General features: G+C 47.3%; 1 protein-coding gene across 1 annotated transcript in view; it reads left to right on the top strand.

Annotated features, from left to right (window-relative positions):
- Nucleotides 1-22112, top strand: part of CFAP73 (cilia and flagella associated protein 73) — a 142642-nt gene that overhangs the window by 45036 nt on the left and 75494 nt on the right. The window contains exons 2-3 of the mRNA XM_069759885.1: nucleotides 6961-7066; nucleotides 8796-8900. Coding sequence (XP_069615986.1) covers nucleotides 6961-7066; nucleotides 8796-8900 — 211 coding nt within the window. The remainder of the gene's footprint in view (nucleotides 1-6960; nucleotides 7067-8795; nucleotides 8901-22112) is intronic.

Below are 22112 nucleotides of genomic sequence, written 5' to 3'. Positions count from 1 at the left end.
CGCAGTGTACAGTAAGCAGTGGTGTGTGCCCGCAATGTACAGTAGGCAGTGGTGTGTGCCAGCAGTGTATAGTAGGCAGTGGTGTGTGCCCGCAGTGTACAGTAAGCAGTGGTGTGTGCCCGCAATGTACAGTAGGCAGTGGTGTGTGCCCGCAGTGTATAGTAGGCAGTGGTGTGTGCCCGCAGTGTACAGTAGGCAGTGGTGTTTGCCCGCAGTGTATAGTAGGCAGTGGTGTGTGCCGGCAGTGTACAGTCTGCAGTGGAGTGTATCCGCAGTGTACAGTAGGCAGTGGTATATGCCCGCAGTGTACAGCGATGTGTGCCCGCAGTGTACAGTAGGCAGTGGTGGGTGCCCGCAGTGTATTGTAGGCAGTGGTGTGTTCCCGCAGTGTATTGTAGGCAGTGGTGTGTGCCTGCAGTGTGTGGTAGACAGTGGTGTGTGCCCGCAGTGTACAGTAGGCAGTGGTGTGTGCCTGCAGTGTATAGTAGGCAGTGGTGTGTGCCCGCAGTGTACAGTAGGCAGTGGTGTATGCCCGCAGTGTATAGTAGGCAGTGGTGTGTGCCCGCAGTGTATAGTAGGCAGTGGTGTGTGCCCGCAGTGTACAGTAAGCAGTGGTGTGTGCCCGCAATGTACAGTAGGCAGTGGTGTGTGCCCGCAGTGTATAGTAGGCAGTGGTGTGTGCCCGCAGTGTATAGTAGGCAGTGGAGCGTGCCCGCAGTGTACAGTAGGCAGTGGGGTGTGCCCGCAGTGTACAGTAGGCAGTGGTGTGTGCCAGCAGTGTATAGTAGGCAGTGGTGTGTGCCAGCAGTGTATAGTAGGCAGTGGTGTGTGCCCGCAGTGTACAGTAAGTAGTGGTGTGTGCCCGCAGTGTACAGTAGGCAGTGGTGTGTGCCCGCAGTGTATAGTAGGCAGTAATGTGTGCCCGCAGTGTACAGTAGGCAGTGGTGTGTGCCCACAGTCTACAGTAGGCAGTGGTGTGTGCCAGCAGTGTATAGTAGGCAGTGTTGTGTGCCGGCAGTGTACGGTAGGCAGTGCAGTGTGCCCGCAGTGTACAATAGGCAGTGGAGTGTGCCCGCAGTGTACAGTAAGTAGTGGTGTGTGCCCGCAGTGTACAGTAGGCAGTGGTGTGTGCCCGCAGTGTATAGTAGGCAGTAATGTGTGCCCGCAGTGTACAGTAGGCAGTGGTGTGTGCCCGCAGTGTACAGTAGGCAGTGGTGTGTGCCCGCAGTGTACGGTAGGCAGTGGTGTGTGCCCGCAGTGTACAGTAGGCAGTGATGTGTGCCCGCAGTGTACAGTAGGAAGTGATGTGTGCCCGCAGTGTACAGTAGGCAGTGGTGTGTGCCCGCAGTGTACAGTAGGCAGTGGTGTGTGCCCGCAGTGTACAGTAGGCAGTGGTGTGTGCCCGCAGTGTACAGTAGGCAGTGGTGTGTGCCAGCAGTGTATAGTAGGCAGTGGTGTGTGCCCGCAGTGTACAGTAAGCAGTGGTGTGTGCCCGCAATGTACAGTAGGCAGTGGTGTGTGCCCGCAGTGTATAGTAAGCAGTGGTGTGTGCCCGCAGTGTACAGTAGGCAGTGGTGTTTGCCCGCAGTGTATAGTAGGCAGTGGTGTGTGCCGGCAGTGTACAGTCTGCAGTGGAGTGTACCCGCAGTGTACAGTAGGCAGTGGTATGTGCCCGCAGTGTACAGCGATGTGTGCCCGCAGTGTACAGTAGGCAGTGGTGGGTGCCCGCAGTGTATTGTAGGCAGTGGTGTGTTCCCGCAGTGTATTGTAGGCAGTGGTGTGTGCCTGCAGTGTGTGGTAGACAGTGGTGTGTGCCCGCAGTGTACAGTAGGCAGTGGTGTGTGCCTGCAGTGTATAGTAGGCAGTGGTGTGTGCCCGCAGTGTACAGTAGGCAGTGGTGTATGCCTGCAGTGTATAGTAGGCAGTGGTGTGTGCCCGCAGTGTATAGTAGGCAGTGGTGTGTGCCCGCAGTGTACAGTAAGCAGTGGTGTGTGCCCGCAATGTACAGTAGGCAGTGGTGTGTGCCCGCAGTGTATAGTAGGCAGTGGTGTGTGCCCGCAGTGTATAGTAGGCAGTGGTGCGTGCCCGCAGTGTACAGTAGGCAGTGGGGTGTGCCCGCAGTGTACAATAGGCAGTGGTGTGTGCCAGCAGTGTATAGTAGGCAGTGGTGTGTGCCAGCAGTGTATAGTAGGCAGTGGTGTGTGCCCGCAGTGTATAGTAGGCAGTGGTGTGTGCCCTCAGTGTACAGTAGGCAGTGGTGTGTGCCCGCAGTGTATAGTAGGCAGTGGTGTGTGCCCGCAGTGTACAGTAGGCAGTGGTGTGTGCCCCCAGTGTATGGTAGGCAGTGGTGTGTGCCCGCAGTGTATAGTAGGCAGTGGTTTGTGCCCGCAGTGTACAGTAGGCAGTGGTGTGTGCCCGCAGTGTACGGTAGGCAGTGGTGTGTGCCCGCAGTGTATAGTAGGCAGTGGTGTGTGCCCGCAGTGTACAGTAGGCGGTGGTTTGTGCCCGCAGTGTACAGTGATGTGTGCCTGCAGTGTACAGTAGGCAGTGGTGTGTGCCCGCACTGTACAGTAGGCAGTGGTGTGTGCCGGCAGTGTACAGTAGGCAGTGGAGTGTGCCCGCAGTGTACAGTAGGCAGTGGTGTGTGCCCGCAGTGTACAGTGATGTGTGCCCGCAGTGTACAGTAAGCAGTGGTGTGTGCCCGCAGTGTATAGTAGGCAGTGGTGTGTGCCGGCAGTGTACAGTAGGCAGTGGAGTGTGCCCGCAATGTACAGTAGGCAGTGGTGTGTGCCCGCAGTGTACAGTTATGTGTGCCCACAGTCTACAGTAGGCAGTGGTGTGTGCCAGCAGTGTATAGTAGGCAGTGTTGTGTGCCGGCAGTGTACGGTAGGCAGTGGAGTGTGCCCGCAGTGTACAATAGGCAGTGGAGTGTGCCCGCAGTGTACAGTAAGTAGTGGTGTGTGCCCGCAGTGTACAGTAGGCAGTGGTGTGTGCCCGCAGTGTACAGTAGGCAGTGGTGTGTGCCAGCAGTGTATAGTAGGCAGTGGTGTGTGCCCGCAGTGTACAGTAAGCAGTGGTGTGTGCCCGCAGTGTACAGTAGGCAGTGGTGTGTGCCCGCAGTGTATAGTAGGCAGTGGTGTGTGCCCGCAGTGTACAGTAGGCAGTGGTGTATGCCCGCAGTGTATAGTAGGCAGTGGTGTGTGCCCGCAGTGTATAATAGGCAGTGGTGTGTGCCCGCAGTGTACAGTAAGCAGTGGTGTGTGCCCGCAATGTACAGTAGGCAGTGGTGTGTGCCCGCAGTGTATAGTAGGCAGTGGTGTGTGCCCGCAGTGTACAGTAGGCAGTGGTGTGTGCCCGCAGTGTATAGTAGGCAGTGGTGTGTGCCAGCACTGTATAGTAGGCAGTGGTGTGTGCCGGCAGTGTACAGTAGGCAGTGGAGTGTACCCGCAGTGTACAGTAGGCAGTGGTATGTGCCCGCAGTGTACAGTAGGCAGTGGTGTGTGCCCGCAGTGTATTGTAGGCAGTGGTGTGTGCCTGCAGTGTGTGGTAGACAGTGGTGTGTGCCCGCAGTGTACAGTAGGCAGTGGTGTGTGCCTGCAGTGTATAGTAGGCAGTGGTGTGTGCCCGCAGTGTACAGTAGGCAGTGGTGTATGCCCGCAGTATATAGTAGGCAGTGGTGTGTGCCTGCAGTGTGTGGTAGGCAGTGGTGTGTGCTTGCAGTGTATAGTAGGCAGTGGTGTGTGCCCGCAGTGTATAGTAGACAGTGGTGTGTGCCAGCAGTGTATAGTAGGCACTGGTGTGTGCCCGCAGTGTATTGTAGGCAGTGGTGTGTGCCTGCAGTGTGTGGTAGACAGTGGTGTGTGCCCGCAGTGTATAGTAGGCAGTGGTGTGTGTGGTAGGCAGTGGTGTGTGCCCGCAATGTATAGTAGGCAGTGGTGTGTGTGGTAGACAGTGGTGTGTGCCCGCAGTGTATAGTAGGCAGTGGTGTGTGCCTGCAATATATAGTAGGCGGTGGTGTGTGCCTGCAGTGTGTGGTAGACAGTGGTGTGTGCCCGCATTGTATAGTAGGCAGTGGTGTGTGTGGTAGGCAGTGGTGTGTGCCCGCAGTGTATAGTAGGCAGTGGTGTGTGCCTGCAGTGTATAGTAGACAGTGGTGTGTGCCCGCAGTGTGTAGTAGGCAGTAGTGTGTGTGGTAGACAGTGGTGTGTGCCCGCATTGTATAGTAGGCAGTGGTGTGTGTGGTAGGCAGTGGTGTGTGCCCGCAGTGTATAGTAGACAGTGGTGTGTGCCTGCAGTGTATAGTAGGCGGTGGTGTGTACCTGCAGTGTATAGTAGACAGTGGTGTGTGCCCGCAGTGTGTAGTAGGCAGTAGTGTGTGTGGTAGGCAGTGGTGTGTGCCCGCAGTGTATAGTAGGCAGTGGTGTGTGCCTGCAGTGTATAGTAGACAGTGGTGTGTGCCCGCAGTGTGTAGTAGGCAGTAGTGTGTGTGGTAGACAGTGGTGTGTGCCCGCATTGTATAGTAGGCAGTGGTGTGTGTGGTAGGCAGTGGTGTGTGCCCGCAGTGTATAGTAGACAGTGGTGTGTGCCTGCAATGTATAGTAGGCGGTGGTGTGTACCTGCAGTGTATAGTAGACAGTGGTGTGTGCCCGCAGTGTGTAGTAGGCAGTAGTGTGTGTGGTAGGCAGTGGTGTGTGCCCGCAATGTATAGTAGATAGTGGTGTGTGCCAGCAGTGTATAGTAGGCAGTGGTGTGTGCCTGCAATGTATTGTAGGTGGTGGTGTGTACCCGCAGTGTACAGTAGGCAGTGTGTGTCCACAGTGTACAGTAAGCAGTGGTGTGTGCCAGCAGTGTGTGGTAAGCAGTGGAATGTGCCCGCAGTGTACAGTAAGCAGTGGTGTGTGCCCGCAGTGTACAGTAAGCAGTGGTGTGTGCCCGCAGTGTACAGTAAGCAGTGGAATGTGCCCGCAGTGTACAGTAAGCAGTGGTGTGTGCTCGCAGTGTACAGTAAGCAGTGGTGTGTGCCTGCAGTGAGATGGCACAGAACATGCCAGCTCTCTGTTATGCCACCTGTACAGTCTTGATAGATTGGACCTAGTTTGCACCATTTTTGACCACTATGAATGCTGGCATCCTACAGGCCACTGATAAGTCCCCCATCTGCTGGTTCGGACCCCATTATATTGCCTGCTGCTTCCCGGCCAGCACCGCCACAAGTATAGGAATTGTTCCAGGAGCCTGCAATCTGTGACTGCCGGGTTTCATTTCCCGCTCTGTTACTGGAATTGCTTCCTGAGATGAGCGCTCGGACATTTCTCTTATGTTCTGGTGCTGAATATCAATATTATTTAGTGGGGCCGGCCTCGCGCATTGTTCGCATCTTTCTGCGTGGCTGCAGGTTCAGGCGATGTTCACACTCCCAATCGGACGTTCTATTTGGAATTAAGAACATACGAGCAGAATAAATATCCAGAGCGGATCCGTTGCATCACTGGTGCAGACGGAAGCCGAGGGGCCCATGGATTATTACGGGGTCTGTCTTGGTTCCGTTTTGTGTCAGGTTTTTATGGTGCACTTCTTCCCCATGTTTCTGATTGCATCAGGAATGCATCGGATCTGCTATGGACATTAGTTTCATTTGTCTGTTCTGCAAAAGCGCAATGTATAAATGGAAATGTGAACGCAGCCTGAGGCCGGACTCACGCATACGCGCTTCATGATCCAAATGCGGACTACGACACTTGGACCGGCTGAGGGTCATGTGACACAAACTCAGACCTCAGACTCGGGTGTATGTATCCAGCATTAGTCCAGTTTCACACGTCCTGATACTTCCAGTACCGGAAAAACCATTACCGAAGATATCAGTGTCCGTGTATGTGATACTTGCGGTAGACGTGTGGCAACCGTGTGCCACATCAGTACCACACGTACCGGTGCCTGGGAAACAGCAGTACAGTTAGCGCTGTTCTCCGCCACAGGGTGCTGAAGACAGCTCACATCATTCTTCCCTGCTCACGCTGATCACAGAAGGGGACAGTGTGTTTCCATGGACCGTGTGTCTGTGGGCAAAATACGCTAACATGTCCGTTTTTTAACAGCAGCACAGGCCGCAAAACATCTTGCACACTGGTTACACACGGATGAGGTGTAGGCTGATGGGAGTAGTAGTCCCATTAGCCGCTGCTTGCTCTCACTGTTATGATTTGAATATAACTCTCAACATTCTCCCCTGCTCACGCTGATCGCCATCTTCACTAGCACTTCTTCCCAGGCATCGGTACATGTCACACTGATGACACACAGTGTACGGGACGTTTTTTGGCCTGTGCTGCTGTTAAAAACAGACATGTCAGCGTATTTTTCCCACGTACCGGACACACTGACGTGTGAAAGAGCCCTTCGTCATACATGTTCCCTTTAAAGTCACATAAGCAATGGTGAATGTGCGGTGTAGCAGCGGTGACTACCCAAAGCCTGCATGCTGTACAGCATAGTCACCACCTGTCCTGCACCAGTCTTTCCTTCCAATGATTACTGCCAGTAGGATAGGCTGCCAGCTTAGTGCCCTTAGCTGAGCCTGCAGATATCGGCTTGCTTGGCCAACAGTTTCACGTTTATGGGGCCTCCCCTGAGAAATAATATCTGGGGAGGGAAAGATCCAGCATGTCCACTTTTTGACGCTGATCCTTTTATTTTCGGTGACATAAGCCCCCGCCAGAGGAATCTGGCACTGTCTTTCTCATAGAGAACACAGGAGACAGTGAGTGGTCCTGTGTATGGGAGAATTGGGAAAGATGGCTGCCAGCTGAGCGATCAGCCGTACCATTGTCTGGATGACAGCTACCCGTTGGGTACGGAGGCCCCTTACTTAGAAGCTAGTTCTGCCGATGGTGACAGGGTTCATATCAGATTCATACTTACAGTAATTGAGTATTGGCATTCTCGTGGTTTGTCTTGAAGGCGGATGCCGGATCGGGAGGATGATTTCCTGACACCGGCTACAAGACTTCTGGAGAAGAAGCGGGAGATGATTGAAGTTGAACAAGCTTTGAACATCCAAAAAGAGGTGAAGCCCAAATTAAACTATCCAGATAATCAGTTTATTCTGTATGAATAGAGAAATATGGCTTAAACGTGATGTTCATTACCTGGAGAATAAAATGGCCTCCCTTGTAAAATAAAGTATCATACACTCACCTCTCGTATCAGTGCTGTACCAGGGATGTCGGCAGCGGGTCTGCTGGTGCTTGCATGACATTGTTATGCCACGTGAGCCCTGCAGCCAATCAGTGACCGCCATTTAGCTTACTTCCTACCCCTGAACGTCGGACATACTGAAGTAGAGAGAGCAGCCGCTGATTGGTGTAACAGTGTCATGTGGACCCCGAAGACTTGTTGCCAACAATGCTGTAACGATACTGATATTGGAGTTGAGTGTATGATATTTTTATTTTATAAGATGGGCTACTTCATTTAAAAATGAGTTGTCCCGGTGGTGGGTAACCCCTTTAAATACCATTAAGGTCAGCGTAACACTTTACATTACATTGTGGTGCACCTTAAAAATCTTGCTATAGATCTCGGACTGGTATATGTAAAAACTCAGTGCATTGAACATCCATCTTTGCAACCAAGCTGTTACCTCACTAATAGTTTATGTGAGGCCTTTTTGACCTACAAATCACTACAATGTGTCAGCAGGTTTTTGCTATGTAATCTGATAGCAGCATAATATAGGGCAAGAAAGCCTGATTCCAGGGATGTGTCACTTACTGGGCTGTGTATTGTAGTTTCAACATAATCAGTGTTTTATCATCAGGAGATTATCACTGCCCGACTAGGTCTCACGTGCACAGCAGTCAGGCTAATCTGTGTTACCCCACCCTCACCACTGATTGGCAACTTGCTGGCAATATACACTGTATACAGGAAGCTGCCAATCGGGTGTGGACGGGCACAGCTCAGCATGCTGCTGCATCTACAACAGATAAAACAGGGATTCTACCAAAACTATCCAGTCCTAATCCAGTAAGTGATACATCACTGGAAACGGGCTCTTCTGTCCTATATTCTTCTGATTACATAGCACAAACCTGCTGACAGATTACATTTGAAAGGGAATTTGTTACCAGCTTCAGGCTGCCCTAACCACCTAACCACCAGCAGCAGCGACAGACTATCTCATATTTTACTTTGAAATGCTGCGGCTTTCAGAGAAAATACAGTTTGAGAGAGTCGGGCACAGGGCGTGGTGTCCTCTGGGCAGCTTGACTATATTGATCGTCTACCTATCCACTAAGGCCACGTGCCCACGTTGAGTATTTGGTCAGTATTTTACATCAGTATTTGTAAGCCAAAACCAGGAGTGGAACAATTAGAGGAAAAGTATAATAGAAACATCTGCACCACTTCTGCATTTATCACCCACTCCTGGTTTTGGCTTACAAATACTGAGGTAAAATACTGACCAAATACTGCTAGTGTGACGGCAGCCTTATAGGGAGCGACCTGTCAAGCCGGGGAGCAGCCGCCAAGTAGACTCTTGGGCTCTTTCTCTGAGTTTTCTCTAAGACCCAGCAGCCATTCCATGGTCTCTGCAGTGAGGTGGCGCGTCCTTTTTCATTCTGCCGGTATTTAGGGAAGCAGGAAACCTTTGCCAGGTTCCCCTTAAATTCTGATTCTTTAGACTTGTTCCTATTGTTATAATTATCTACAAATACAAGTGTGTGTGACACCTCCTCCTGCCTAGAGGAGGTCTTCTGCTCTCTCACTCACTCTGATCCATGTTTCCTCAGGAATTTCAGATGAAAGCTGAGAGTCTTCAGCAACGTCGCACTGAACTTGAGCACAAAGAAGAGAAACTCAAGGATTCCTTGTTCAAATTTGATAAGTTCCTCAAGGTTTGTCGTTCTCTGTACTGTATATAGCGGCTGTGTGTATTGAGAAGGTTTCTATTCTTATAGTGATAAGCACATTTATCAATTTGAGAACCAAGACCGAATAGGATGGATAAATTAACTCTACTTAGAGTGAAAAGACACATACTGCAGGTCCATCAAGTTCCACCGTTATCGACCAATAAAACATTGTCTATCACTAGATTATTTCTAAAGCACAATGCCATTTATGAGGAAGGCATTCAACCCTTTTGTAAATGCTGTTATGGTATAATCTGCCATTTCTACCTCTTGTGGTAGGGCATTCCACAGTCTGACTGCTCTAACTGTAAAGAACCCTTTCCTGTTTAGCTGCCAGAATCACTTTCTTGCGCAGGTGATTAATACCCCCTGGTGTTTTGTAAGATCAGTGGAAGAAATACATCATGTATTATTATTATTATTTATTTATATAGCACCATTACTCAGTACTTTGGATAGTCCATACTGGTATTTATATTTTTAACTTATATTTTCTGACTAAAGGCCATACTTATAAAGCACCTGTAACACAACTTTACTGCATATGAGTGCACCAGAATAATTAATCCCTTAATGACGGGGACAATTTTTTACTCCCCTTCTTCCCAATGCCTTAATTTTTTTTCTGTCCACATACACATATGAGGGTTTGTTTTTTTGCGGGACGAGTTGTACTTTTGAATGACACCATTCATTTTACCACATAGTGTACTGGGTAAAAAAAGGAAATTCCAAATGGGAAGAATTTGTGCAAAAAATTCAATTCTGACATTGTTTTTTGAAAATTGTTTTTATGGTGAACATGTTGTGATAAAAATGATCTCACAATATGATTCTGTTCATCAGTACGATTACAGCGATATCAAACATGCCCATTTTTTATTATTTTAGATGTTGGGAGACAAAATCAGAAGTTTTAAAAAGAATAATAATAATCTTTATTTTGATATAGCGCTAACATATTCCGCAGCGCTTTACAGTTCTCACACATTATCGTCGCTGTCCCCCATGGGGCTCACAATCTAAATTCCCTATCAGTATGTCTTTGGAATGTGGGAGGAAACCGGAGTGCCCGGAGGAAACCCACACAAACACGGGGAGAACATGCAAACTCTTTGCAGATGTTGTCCAGCGCTGCAAGGCTGCTGTGCTATCCACTGCGCCACCGTGCTGCCATAATTTGGGGTTTGTTGGCATTCTACGAGACCCGTAACATTTTCATTATTTGGTTACTGGAGCTGCGTGAGGGCTTATTTTTTTGCGGGGTGAGACAACGTTTTTATTCACACCATTTTGGGATAGATTGGACGTTTTGGTCATTTGTTACAGCATTTTTAGTGGAATTGCAGCAACCAAAATAGCATCATTTTGGCGTTGTTTAATTTTTTACGTTTATCGTGTTTATTGATCAGATTAATTATTTTTATATTTTGAGAGATCTGACTTTTCTGAACACAGACACCAGGTTTTTTTTTTTTTATGTATTATATTTATTTTTAATGGGGGAAAAGGGAGGTGATTTGAACTTTTGTGTTTTTTTTTTTCATATTTTTTAAAAACGTGTTATTTATACTTTTCACTGTACTTGTTAGTCCCCTTAGGCTACTTTCACACTTGCGCTTTTTTAAATCCATCGCAATCTGTCGTTTTCAGCAAAAAACAGATCCTGCAAATGTGCCCGCAGGATGCGTTTTTTGCCCATTGACTTGTATTGCCGACGTATCGCAACGTATGGCCACACGTCGCGTCCATCGTGCACTGGATCCGTTGTGTTTTGGCGGACCGTCGGCGCGAAAAAGGAACGTTTTTTCGTACGTCGCGTCCGCCAATTTCTACCGCGTATGCGCGGCCGGAACTCTGCCCCCTCCTCCCTGGACTTTAGAATGGGCAGCGGATGCGTTTAAAAACTGCATCCGCTGCCCACGTCGTGCATAATTTTAACAACGTGCGTCGGTATGTCGGGCCGACGCTTAGCGACGGACCCGTACCGATGCAAGTGTGAAAGAAGCCTTAGGGAACTTGAATGTGCAGTCGTTTGATCGCTTGTACTATGTACAGCAATGCCACAGTATTGCTTCATATAGGAAAAATCACTGTTTCCTTTGAAGCTCGGCTACCGGAAGGGTTTTAAGGGAGCTCCATAATGACAAGCACAAAGGCCTTTAACACTCTTCCTGCTGTCATAGCAACGAATCGGTGACCTGCAATCACGTCACCGGTCACCGATGGGCACATAGAGTGACGTGCCACCTGCAATTGTTAGAGTTGGTCGTGGCTGTAACACTCAGCCATGATCTGCTATGTATGGGGCAACCTCACCCCTTGAACCTGCCCCATACATCCGCTTCCAACTTGCAGCATACTTGTATGGCACATCCTGTGAAGACATTATAAGGGGCTTCAGGAGTTGCAAAAGCACTGTATTCCCCAACAGTCATGAATCATATACAGTGGGGCAAAAAAGTATTTAGTCAGTCAGCAATAGTGCAAGTTCCACCACTTAAAAAGATGAGAGGCGTCTGTAATTTACATCATAGGTAGATCTCAACTATGGGAGACAAACTGAGAAAAAAAAATCCAGAAAATCACATTGTCTGTTTTTTTAACATTTTATTTGCATATTATGGTGGAAAATAGGTATTTGGTCAGAAACAAACAATCAAGATTTCTGGCTCTCACAGACCTGTAACTTCTTCTTTAAGAGTCTCCTCTTTCCTCCACTCATTACCTGTAGTAATGGCACCTGTTTAAACTTGTTATCAGTATAAAAAGACACCTGTGCACACCCTCAAACAGTCTGACTCCAAACTCCACTATGGTGAAGACCAAAGAGCTGTCAAAGGACACCAGAAACAAAATTGTAGCCCTGCACCAGGCTGGGAAGACTGAATCTGCAATAGCCAACCAGCTTGGAGTGAAGAAATCAACAGTGGGAGCAATAATTAGAAAATGGAAGACATACAAGACCACTGATAATCTCCCTCGATCTGGGGCTCCACGCAAAATCCCACCCCGTGGGGTCAGAATGATCACAAGAACGGTGAGCAAAAATCCCAGAACCACGCGGGGGGACCTAGTGAATGAACTGCAGAGAGCTGGGACCAATGTAACAAGGCCTACCATAAGTAACACACTACGCCACCATGGACTCAGATCCTGCAGCGCCAGACGTGTCCCACTGCTTAAGCCAGTACATGTCCGGGCCCGTCTGAAGTTTGCTAGAGAGCATTTGGATGATCCAGAGGAGTTTTGGGAGAATGTCCTATGGTCTGATGAAACCAAACTGGAACTGTTTGGTAGAAACACAACTTGTCGTGTTTGGAGGAAAAAGAATACTGAGTTGCATCCATCAAACACCATACCTACTGTAAAGCATGGTGGTGGAAACATCATGCTTTGGGGCTGTTTCTCTGCAAAGGGGCCAGGACGACTGATCCGGGTACATGAAAGAATGAATGGGGCCATGTATCGTGACATTTTGAGTGCAAACCTCCTTCCATCAGCAAGGGCATTGAAGATGAAACGTGGCTGGGTCTTTCAACATGACAATGATCCAAAGCACAATGCCAGGGCAACGAAGGAGTGGCTTCGTAAGAAGCATTTCAAGGTCCTGGAGTGGCCTAGCCAGTCTCCAGATCTCAACCCTATAGAAAACCTTTGGAGGGAGTTGAAAGTCCGTGTTGCCAAGCGAAAAGCCAAAAACATCACTGCTTTAGAGGAGATCTGCATGGAGGAATGGGCCAACATACCAACAACAGTGTGTGGCAACCTTGTGAAGACTTACAGAAAACGTTTGACCTCTGTCATTGCCAACAAAGGATATATTACAAAGTATTGAGATGAAATTTTGTTTCTGACCAAATACTTATTTTCCACCATAGTATGCAAATAAAATGTTAAAAAAACAGACAATGTGATTTTCTGGATTTTTTTTTCTCAGTTTGTCTCCCATAGTTGAGGTCTACCTATGATGTGAATTACAGACGCCTCTCATCTTTTTAAGTGGTGGAACTTGCACTATTGCTGACTGACTAAATACTTTTTTGCCCCACTGTATCCCCCAGGTTGAGAAACTTGAACTATGCTAAGTTGTACTGCACTTTTGTTTTTTCCCCTCCCCTTTTCCATGTATCAGTAGGTGAGGATACAAGGTGTGAAACCAAGGCTAGGTGCACACCGAGTTTTTGTCCGTCAGACGCAAATGTTCATGTTGTATGTGACTGATAATGGCAGCAGTCCACCATATATATATAATGCTCAACAAAAATGAGTACACCCCCAATGAAAAGTAATATTTTAATCAGCATCTCATTGAACCCAAGAATAATTTCCAAAATGTTGACAAGGCTGCATTTCATAACCCATAACATAATCTGACTTCTTCAAGACCTCTCCATTTTAGAGCCTGGATATACCAGTAGCTTTTCCCATCGTATATGTTCGGCTAAATGTAGGTACGTGGCGTAGACATAACCTAACAGGAGTAGCCATGAAGAGAGAAGAGGAGTAAGATGGTGGAGATAACTATTTGCATGTACCTGGCGACACAGTTTTTTGCTCGATTGTTTCTGAAAATGTCTTAAATTCTTGACTGCAGCTATAAAAGCAACAATGGATCCAGAGCATAACTGTTTGAACTAGAGAGAAAACACTCTGTGGTAATAGAATATGTAGATCTTGAGCATGTGGGAGCTTTTTGTTGTACTTTACTCAATATTCCTTTACAGGGAGCCTGTCGTGTAAAACAACGCTATTAATGTGCAGATATGGGGTTATTCTGCAGGTTAATAGTGTTCTGATACCATGCATCGCCGGCACTGAGAGCCCCTCTGCCGGGAGGAAATTGGCTCTATTCCTCCTAGCAGTGTTCAGGTTTCAGTCACGGGGTTGGCGCTGGCGCTGGCGCGGCTTCATGTTGTGAATTCTGTGGCTGAATTCACTTCTGTGGTCACAAGTGGTATTGCAGTCTCTGGGCTTCCTCCCTCAGGTGTTTTGGTGAGCTCGTTGGCTGCCTTGCTATTTAGCTCCACCTGAGTCTGTCTTCCTTGCTCCTTGTCAATGTTCCAGTGTTGGATCTGAGCTACTGCATCTTTCCTTGGGCCTGCTGCTCTGCTAGATAAGTGCTTCTAGTTTGTTTTCTGTTTTTTCTGTCCAGCTTGCTATTAACTTTTGCTGGAAGCTCTGAGAAGCAAAGGGGTGCACCGCCGTGCTGTTAGTTCGGCACGGTGGGTCTTTTTGCCCCTTTGCGTGGTTTTCGTTTTAGGGTTTTTTGTAGACTGCATAGTTCTCTTTGCTATCCTCGCTCTGTCTAGAATATCGGGCCTCACTTTGCTGAATCTATTTCATTCCTACGTTTGTCTTTTCATCTTGCTAACAGTCATTATATGTGGGGGGCTGCCTATTCCTTTGGGGTATTTCTCTGAGGTAAGTCAGGCTTGTATTTCTATCTTCAGGCTAGTCAGCTCCTCAGGCAGTGCCGAGTTGCATAGGTAGTGATAGGCGCAATCCACTGCTGCTTATAGTTGTGTGAGGATAGATCAGGTACTGCAGTCTACAGAGATTCCACGTCTCAGAGCTCGTCCTATTGTTTTTGGTTATTGCCAGATCTCTGTATGTGCGCTGATTACTGCACGCTGTGTTGCCTGATTGCCAGCCATAACAGTACAAGGAGCCCCACCAATGATTCCCAATAGAGGGAAAAAAGAAATCCTGACATCATTTTTTTTTCTTAGCTCTGTCTTCAGTCTTTTTTTTCCCCTAGACATTAGAGTGCTTCAGGACACAGCTGTGGACATGGATATTCAGGCTCTGTGCTCCTCAATGGATAATCTCGTTGTAAATGTACAAAAGATTCAAGATACTATTGATCAGAAATCGATGCTAGAACCAAGAATTCCGATTCCTGATTTGTTTTTTGGTGACAGAACTAAGTTCCTGAGCTTCAGAAATAATTGTAAGCTATTTTTGGCCTTGAAACCTCATTCTTCTGGTAATCCTATTCAACAGGTTTTGATTATTATTTCTTTTTTGCGCGGCGACCCACAGGACTGGGCGTTTTCTCTTGCACCAGGAGATTCTGCATTGAGTAATGTTGATGCATTTTTCCAGGCGCTGGGATTGCTTTACGATGAGCCTAATTCAGTGGATCAGGCTGAGAAAAATCTGCTGGCTTTATGCCAGGGTCAGGATGATGTAGAAGTATATTGTCAGAAATTTAGGAAGTGGTCAGTACTCACTCTGTGGAATGAATCTGCACTAGCGGCTTTGTTCAGAAAGGGTCTCTCTGAAGCTCTTAAGGATGTAATGGTGGGATTTCCTATGCCTGCTGGTTTGAATGAGTCTATGTCCTTGGCCATTCAGATCGGTCGTCGCTTGCGCGAGCGTAAATCTGTGCACCATCTGGCGGTATTGTCTGAGAGTAAACCTGAGCCTATGCAGTGCGACAGGACTATGACTAAAGTAGAACGGCAAGAACACAGACGTCTGAACAGACTGTGTTTCTATTGTGGTGATTCTACTCATGCTATTTCTAATGGTCCTAAACGCACTAGGCGGTTCGATAGCTCTGCCGTTATTGGTACTGTACAGTCCAAATTCCTTTTGTCCATTACCTTAATGTGCTCTTTGTCATCGTATTCTGTCATGGCGTTTGTGGATTCAGGCGCTGCCCGGAATCTGATGGATTTGGATTATGCTAAACGTTGTGGATTTTTCTTGGAGCCTTTGCGGTGTCCTATTCCGTTGAGAGGAATTGATGCTACACCTTTGGCCAAGAATAAGCCTCAGTACTGGGCCCAGCTGACCATGTGCATTGCTCCTGCACATCAGGAAGTTATTCGCTTTCTGGTACTGCATAATTTGCATGATGTGGTCGTGTTGGGGTTGCCATGGCTACAAACCCATAATCCAGTATTGGATTGGAACTCTATGTCGGTAACCAGCTGGGGTTGTCAGGGAGTACATGGTGATGTTCCATTTTTGTCTATTTCGTCATCCATTCCTTCTGACATCCCAGAGTTCTTGTCGGACTTTCAGGATGTATTTGAAGAGTCCAAGTCTGATGCCCTACCTCCGCATAGGAATTGTGATTGTGCTATCGATTTGATTCCTGGTAGTAAATTCCCTAAGGGTCGTTTATTTAATTTGTCCGTACCTGAACACACCGCTATGCGCAGTTATGTGAAGGAGTCCCTGGAGAAGGGACATATTCGCCCATCGTCGTCACCATTGGGAGCAGGGTTCTTTTTTGTAGCCAAGAAGGATGGTTCGCTAAGACCGTGTATTGATTACCGCCTTCTTAATAAGATCACTGTTAAGTTTCAGTATCCCTTGCCATTGATTTCTGACTTGTTTGCTCGGATTAAGGGGGCTAGTTGGTTTACTAAGATTGATCTTCGTGGTGCGTATAATCTGGTGAGAATCAGGCAGGGAGATGAATGGAAAACGGCATTTAATACGCCCGAGGGTCATTTTGAGTATCTGGTGATGCCGTTCGGACTTGCCAATGCTCCATCTGTTTTTCAGTCTTTTATGCATGACATTTTCCGTGAGTATCTGGATAAATTCTTGATTGTTTACTTGGATGACATTTTGATCTTCTCAGATGATTGGGAGTCTCATGTGAAGCAAGTCAGAATGGTTTTCCAGGTACTGCGTGCTAATTCCTTGTTCGTGAAGGGATCAAAGTGTCTCTTCGGTGTGCAGAAAGTTTCATTTTTGGGGTTCATCTTTTCCCCTTCTACTATCGAGATGGATCCGGTTAAGGTTCAGGCCATCCAGGATTGGACTCAGCCGACATCTCTAAAAAGTCTGCAGAAATTCCTGGGCTTTGCTAATTTTTATCGTCGCTTCATCTGTAATTTTTCTAGCATTGCCAGACCATTGACCGATTTGACCAAGAAGGGTGCTGATTTGGTTAATTGGTCTTCTGCTGCCGTGGAAGCTTTTCAGGAGTTGAAGCGTCGTTTTTGCTGTGCCCCTGTGTTGTGTCAACCTGATGTTTCTCTTCCGTTCCAGGTCGAGGTTGATGCTTCTGAGATTGGTGCAGGGGCGGTTTTGTCACAGAGAGGTTCTGGTTGCTCAGTGTTCAAACCATGTGCTTTCTTTTCCAGGAAATTTTCTGCTGCTGAGCGTAATTATGATGTGGGCAACCGAGAGTTGCTGGCCATGAAGTGGGCATTCGAGGAGTGGCGTCATTGGCTTGAGGGTGCTAAGCATCGCGTGGTGGTTTTGACTGATCATAAGAACCTTACTTATCTTGAGTCTGCCAAGCGCTTGAATCCTAGACAGGCCCGTTGGTCGTTATTTTTTGCTCGTTTTGATTTTGTGATTTCATACCTTCCGGGCTCTAAAAATGTGAAGGCGGATGCTCTGTCTAGGAGTTTTGTGCCCGACTCTCCGGGGTTATCTGAGCCGGCGAGTATCCTCAAGGAAGGAGTCATTGTGTCTGCCATCTCCCCTGATTTGCGGAGAGTGTTGCAGAAATTTCAGGCTAATAAACCTGATCGTTGTCCGGCCGAGAAACTGTTCGTCCCTGATAGGTGGACTAGTAAAGTTATCTCTGAACTTCATTGTTCGGTGCTGGCCGGTCATCCAGGAATCTTTGGTACCAGGGAGTTGGTTGCTAGATCCTTCTGGTGGCCATCTCTGTCGCGGGATGTGCGTGCTTTTGTGCAGTCCTGTGGAATTTGTGCTAGGGCTAAGCCCTGCTGTTCACGTGCCAGTGGGTTGCTTTTGCCCTTGCCAGTCCCGAAGAGGCCTTGGACACATATTTCGATGGATTTCATTTCTGACCTTCCCGTTTCTCAAAAAATGTCGGTCATTTGGGTGGTCTGTGATCGTTTTTCTAAAATGGTCCATCTGGTGCCCTTGGTTAAATTGCCTTCCTCCTCTGATTTGGTGCCTTTTTTCTTCCAGCATGTGGTTCGTTTACATGGCATTCCTGAGAATATTGTTTCTGACAGAGGTTCCCAGTTTGTCTCGAGGTTCTGGCGAGCCTTTTGTGGTAGGATGGGCATTGACCTATCTTTCTCCTCGGCCTTCCATCCTCAGACTAATGGCCAGACCGAACGAACCAATCAGACCTTGGAAACATATCTGAGATGTTTTGTTTCCGCTGACCAGGATGATTGGGTGTCATTTTTGCCGTTGGCTGAGTTCGCCCTTAATAATCGGGCCAGCTCGGCTACCTTGGTCTCTCCATTTTTCTGCAATTCTGGGTTCCATCCTCGTTTCTCTTCAGGACAGGTTGAGTCTTCGGACTGTCCTGGTGTGGATTCTGTGGTGGACAGGTTGCAGCAGATCTGGACTCAGGTAGTGGACAATTTGACCTTGTCCCAGGAGAAGGCTCAGCTTTTCGCTAATCGCAGACGCCGTGTGGGACCCCGACTTCGTGTTGGGGATCTGGTTTGGTTATCTTCTCGTCATATTCCTATGAAGGTTTCCTCTCCTAAATTTAAACCTCGTTTTATTGGTCCGTATAGGATTTCTGAGATTCTCAATCCGGTGTCTTTTCGTCTGATCCTCCCAGACTCCTTTTCCATACATAATGTATTCCATAGGTCGTTGTTGAGGAGATACGTGGCACCTATGGTTCCATCTGTGGAGCCTCCTGCCCCTGTTTTGGTGGAGGGGGAATTGGAGTATATTGTGGAGAAGATTTTGGATTCTCGTGTCTCTAGACGGAAACTCCAGTATCTGGTCAAATGGAAGGGTTATGCTCAGGAAGATAATTCCTGGGTTTTTGCCTCTGATGTCCATGCCCCAGATCTTGTTCGTGCCTTTCATGTGGCTCATCCTGGTCGGCCTGGGGGTTCTGGTGAGGGTTCGGTGACCCCTCCTCAAGGGGGGGGTACTGTTGTGAATTCTGTGGCTGAATTCACTTCTGTGGTCACAAGTGGTATTGCAGTCTCTGGGCTTCCTCCCTCAGGTGTTTTGGTGAGCTCGTTGGCTGCCTTGCTATTTAGCTCCACCTGAGTCTGTCTTCCTTGCTCCTTGTCAATGTTCCAGTGTTGGATCTGAGCTACTGCATCTTTCCTTGGGCCTGCTGCTCTGCTAGATAAGTGCTTCTAGTTTGTTTTCAGTTTTTTCTGTCCAGCTTGCTATTAACTTTTGCTGGAAGCTCTGAGAAGCAAAGGGGTGCACCGCCGTGCTGTTAGTTCGGCACGGTGGGTCTTTTTGCCCCTTTGCGTGGTTTTCGTTTTAGGGTTTTTTGTAAACTGCATAGTTCTCTTTGCTATCCTCGCTCTGTCTAGAATATCGGGCCTCACTTTGCTGAATCTATTTCATTCCTACGTTTGTCTTTTCATCTTGCTAACAGTCATTATATGTGGGGGGCTGCCTATTCCTTTGGGGTATTTCTCTGAGGTAAGTCAGGCTTGTATTTCTATCTTCAGGCTAGTCAGCTCCTCAGGCAGTGCCGAGTTGCATAGGTAGTGATAGGCGCAATCCACTGCTGCTTATAGTTGTGTGAGGATAGATCAGGTACTGCAGTCTACAGAGATTCCACGTCTCAGAGCTCGTCCTATTGTTTTTGGTTATTGCCAGATCTCTGTATGTGCGCTGATTACTGCACGCTGTGTTGCCTGATTGCCAGCCATAACAGCTTCAGTCACCACTTTCGGTATAGAAAGGGGCGGTTGTATCGGCACCCCTGACACTGACTGACACTAGCTCAGCATTGTGTCCGGCTGTTACTTATTGCAGAGGGCACGGTTACGCACCCTATCCACAGAGTGGTGACTGAACCTGCATGGGCCCACCCCTATTACTACAAGCTAAAGGCCACCAAGGGGGAATAAAGATAATTTCCTCCTGGCAGTGGGACTCTGTGTCGGTGCTGCATGGTATCAGAATGCGATGAACCTGCAGAATAACCCCATATCTGCAGGCTAATAGCGTTATTTTACATTACAGGTTCACTTTAAAGTATAATATTGAATGTTATTTTCAGTGTAGACCTGTTGTTTTAGTGAATATTAAACATGTGAAAAAGGAATCTGGTTAAATTCCGGCTTTTCATGTTTTTAAGCTAACAGTAGAGAACAATATACATCTAAATGACTTTCCTAATCTTCTGATGTCCTGCAGAAACAAAGACACTATGGTAAAAACACATAAGGTGACATTTTCTACACAGTGACATGGTCAGTAAGGTTGAAGCAAAGACTAGTTCATCCAGTTCAGCCTGTTAAGGTTATTATGGTATTTCATTTTATTGTATATACACTGCTAAAATAAAACAAATTAAGGGAACACTTAAAGGGGTTGTCCAGGCAAAAGATATTTTTGACCTACTTCTTCACCCCCACCAATCAGCTGTTCTAATGTAAACACATTGAACAGAGCTGCAATGAATGGAGTAATACTGATCAGCTCCTATTCGAGAGAACCCGCTACACATTGAATGGAGGATAGGGGCTATTCTGCAATACCTTGCCACTGCGCGGAGTTTCTAATACCTGAACGGTGGAGGGTGCCAAGTGTTAAACCCCCACTGATCTGATATTCATGACCTTTAGTAATATATCTTGTCCATGTTTTGTGATCGGGTAACCCTTTGAATTACATTTTGGATCTCAATAAATGAAAGATTGTGACTACTGATGAGCAAGTGTACTCATTGCTCGGGTTTTCCCGAGCATGCTAGGGGGGTCTCCGAGTATTTGTAAGTGCTCGGGGAATTAGTTTTTGTTGACGCAGCAGCATGATTTACATCTGTTAGCCAGCATAAGTACATGTGGGGGTTGCCTGGTTGCTAGGGAATTCCCACATGTAATCAAGCTGGCTAACAGATGTAAATCAGCTGTGGCGATGAAATCTAAATCTCTGAGCACTAAAAAATACTCGGAGGACACCCGAGCATGCTTGCGAAATCTCGAGTAACGAGTATACTCGCTCATCACTAATTGTGACTCTTTACTGCTAAAAATTCTGTAATTGAGAACAAAATGATTTGTAAACAGTTAATGGAGACTAACTTCATGAACCAGTTGAGGGATCGATTCCAAATCAGTACGAATCACCCACAGACCAGAATTGTGACATCGCTGAGCTTCTGGACAGTCTGTGGTGCTGTGTGACAACGTTGCATGCACTGATTCATAATGTCCTAGAGGTTGTCAGTTGGATTCAAGCCTGAGGAACATAAGGGCCAGTTGCTAGCATCAATGCCGTCATCATCCAGGTGTTGAGGGAGGATCTAAAGTGATCCTTCACAGTTGACTCAGTGATTTCCAAATTAATCTACAGGGTGTTGCCGGCAACTGAAAATGACCATACGGAGACGTGTGTCTCTGTTTGGCGGGATCGAGCAGATCTCTGGCCCCCGTTTATTGTGTATCACTTTTCATAATCATAGAAGTTATAGTTCAACCAATCAGCATAAGAACACACTTTCAGCACTTAACCTATAAAAATGCAGGAAAAACTTAACCTATGAGGATACAGAAAAACCGGAAACTACATATATGGTCGTGTCTTCTTGGCATAGAAAAAGCATACCAACAGGTGCCTCAGAGTCTTGTATAGCGATACCCCCCGAGTCCCTTATCTGGTTCAAGTTAGAACACTCAAGGTCTTCATAACAATTATGAACTATAGCCTAATTGAATAGCAGACTTGTGAACAACAAGATAAAGTTACTTCAGGACAGCTATAACCTTTTACCTAATTAAATAACAGAATTTGTCTTTCAGCAACAAGAAAATGGAGTCAAAAGCACAAAATGGAGAATCTTTCTTAATTTGTTCCTTCACACAGGGACAGCAGGTGCACCAAAAGAAGACAGGCATTGTCCAGTGCCGAGGGGAAACTAGGGCCACTGCAGAAGGGTTAGGCTTGACAATTTCTCTGAGGATTTCATCCCGATACTTATCCAGTGGTACCCTGATTGAGGTTATCACATGGAGGTCTCTGCGACTTTTCAAGAATATACTTCCCCATACCATCACAGACCCACTGCTAAACTGGTCCCACTATAGGACGTTGGGCCATCATGGTTTCTGTTTCTGACAGTTTGGTCTGACTCAAGCACACCAATAGACCGCTAGAGGTAATTTTGTATGTCTCCAGCAATGCACCTTCTATTTCTCCTCACACAACGGAGCAGATACCAGCTACCAGTCCTGCTGATGGGTCGATACCCTCTCTGCATGACCCTTTATGGGTCTCCGCATGTAATGGCCTGTGTCCCTG

This window comes from Ranitomeya imitator, chromosome 1, assembly GCF_032444005.1.
Source record: "Ranitomeya imitator isolate aRanImi1 chromosome 1, aRanImi1.pri, whole genome shotgun sequence".
Classification (NCBI taxonomy): Eukaryota; Metazoa; Chordata; class Amphibia; order Anura; family Dendrobatidae; genus Ranitomeya; species Ranitomeya imitator.
This window is presented reverse-complemented; position numbering and strand designations above follow the sequence as displayed.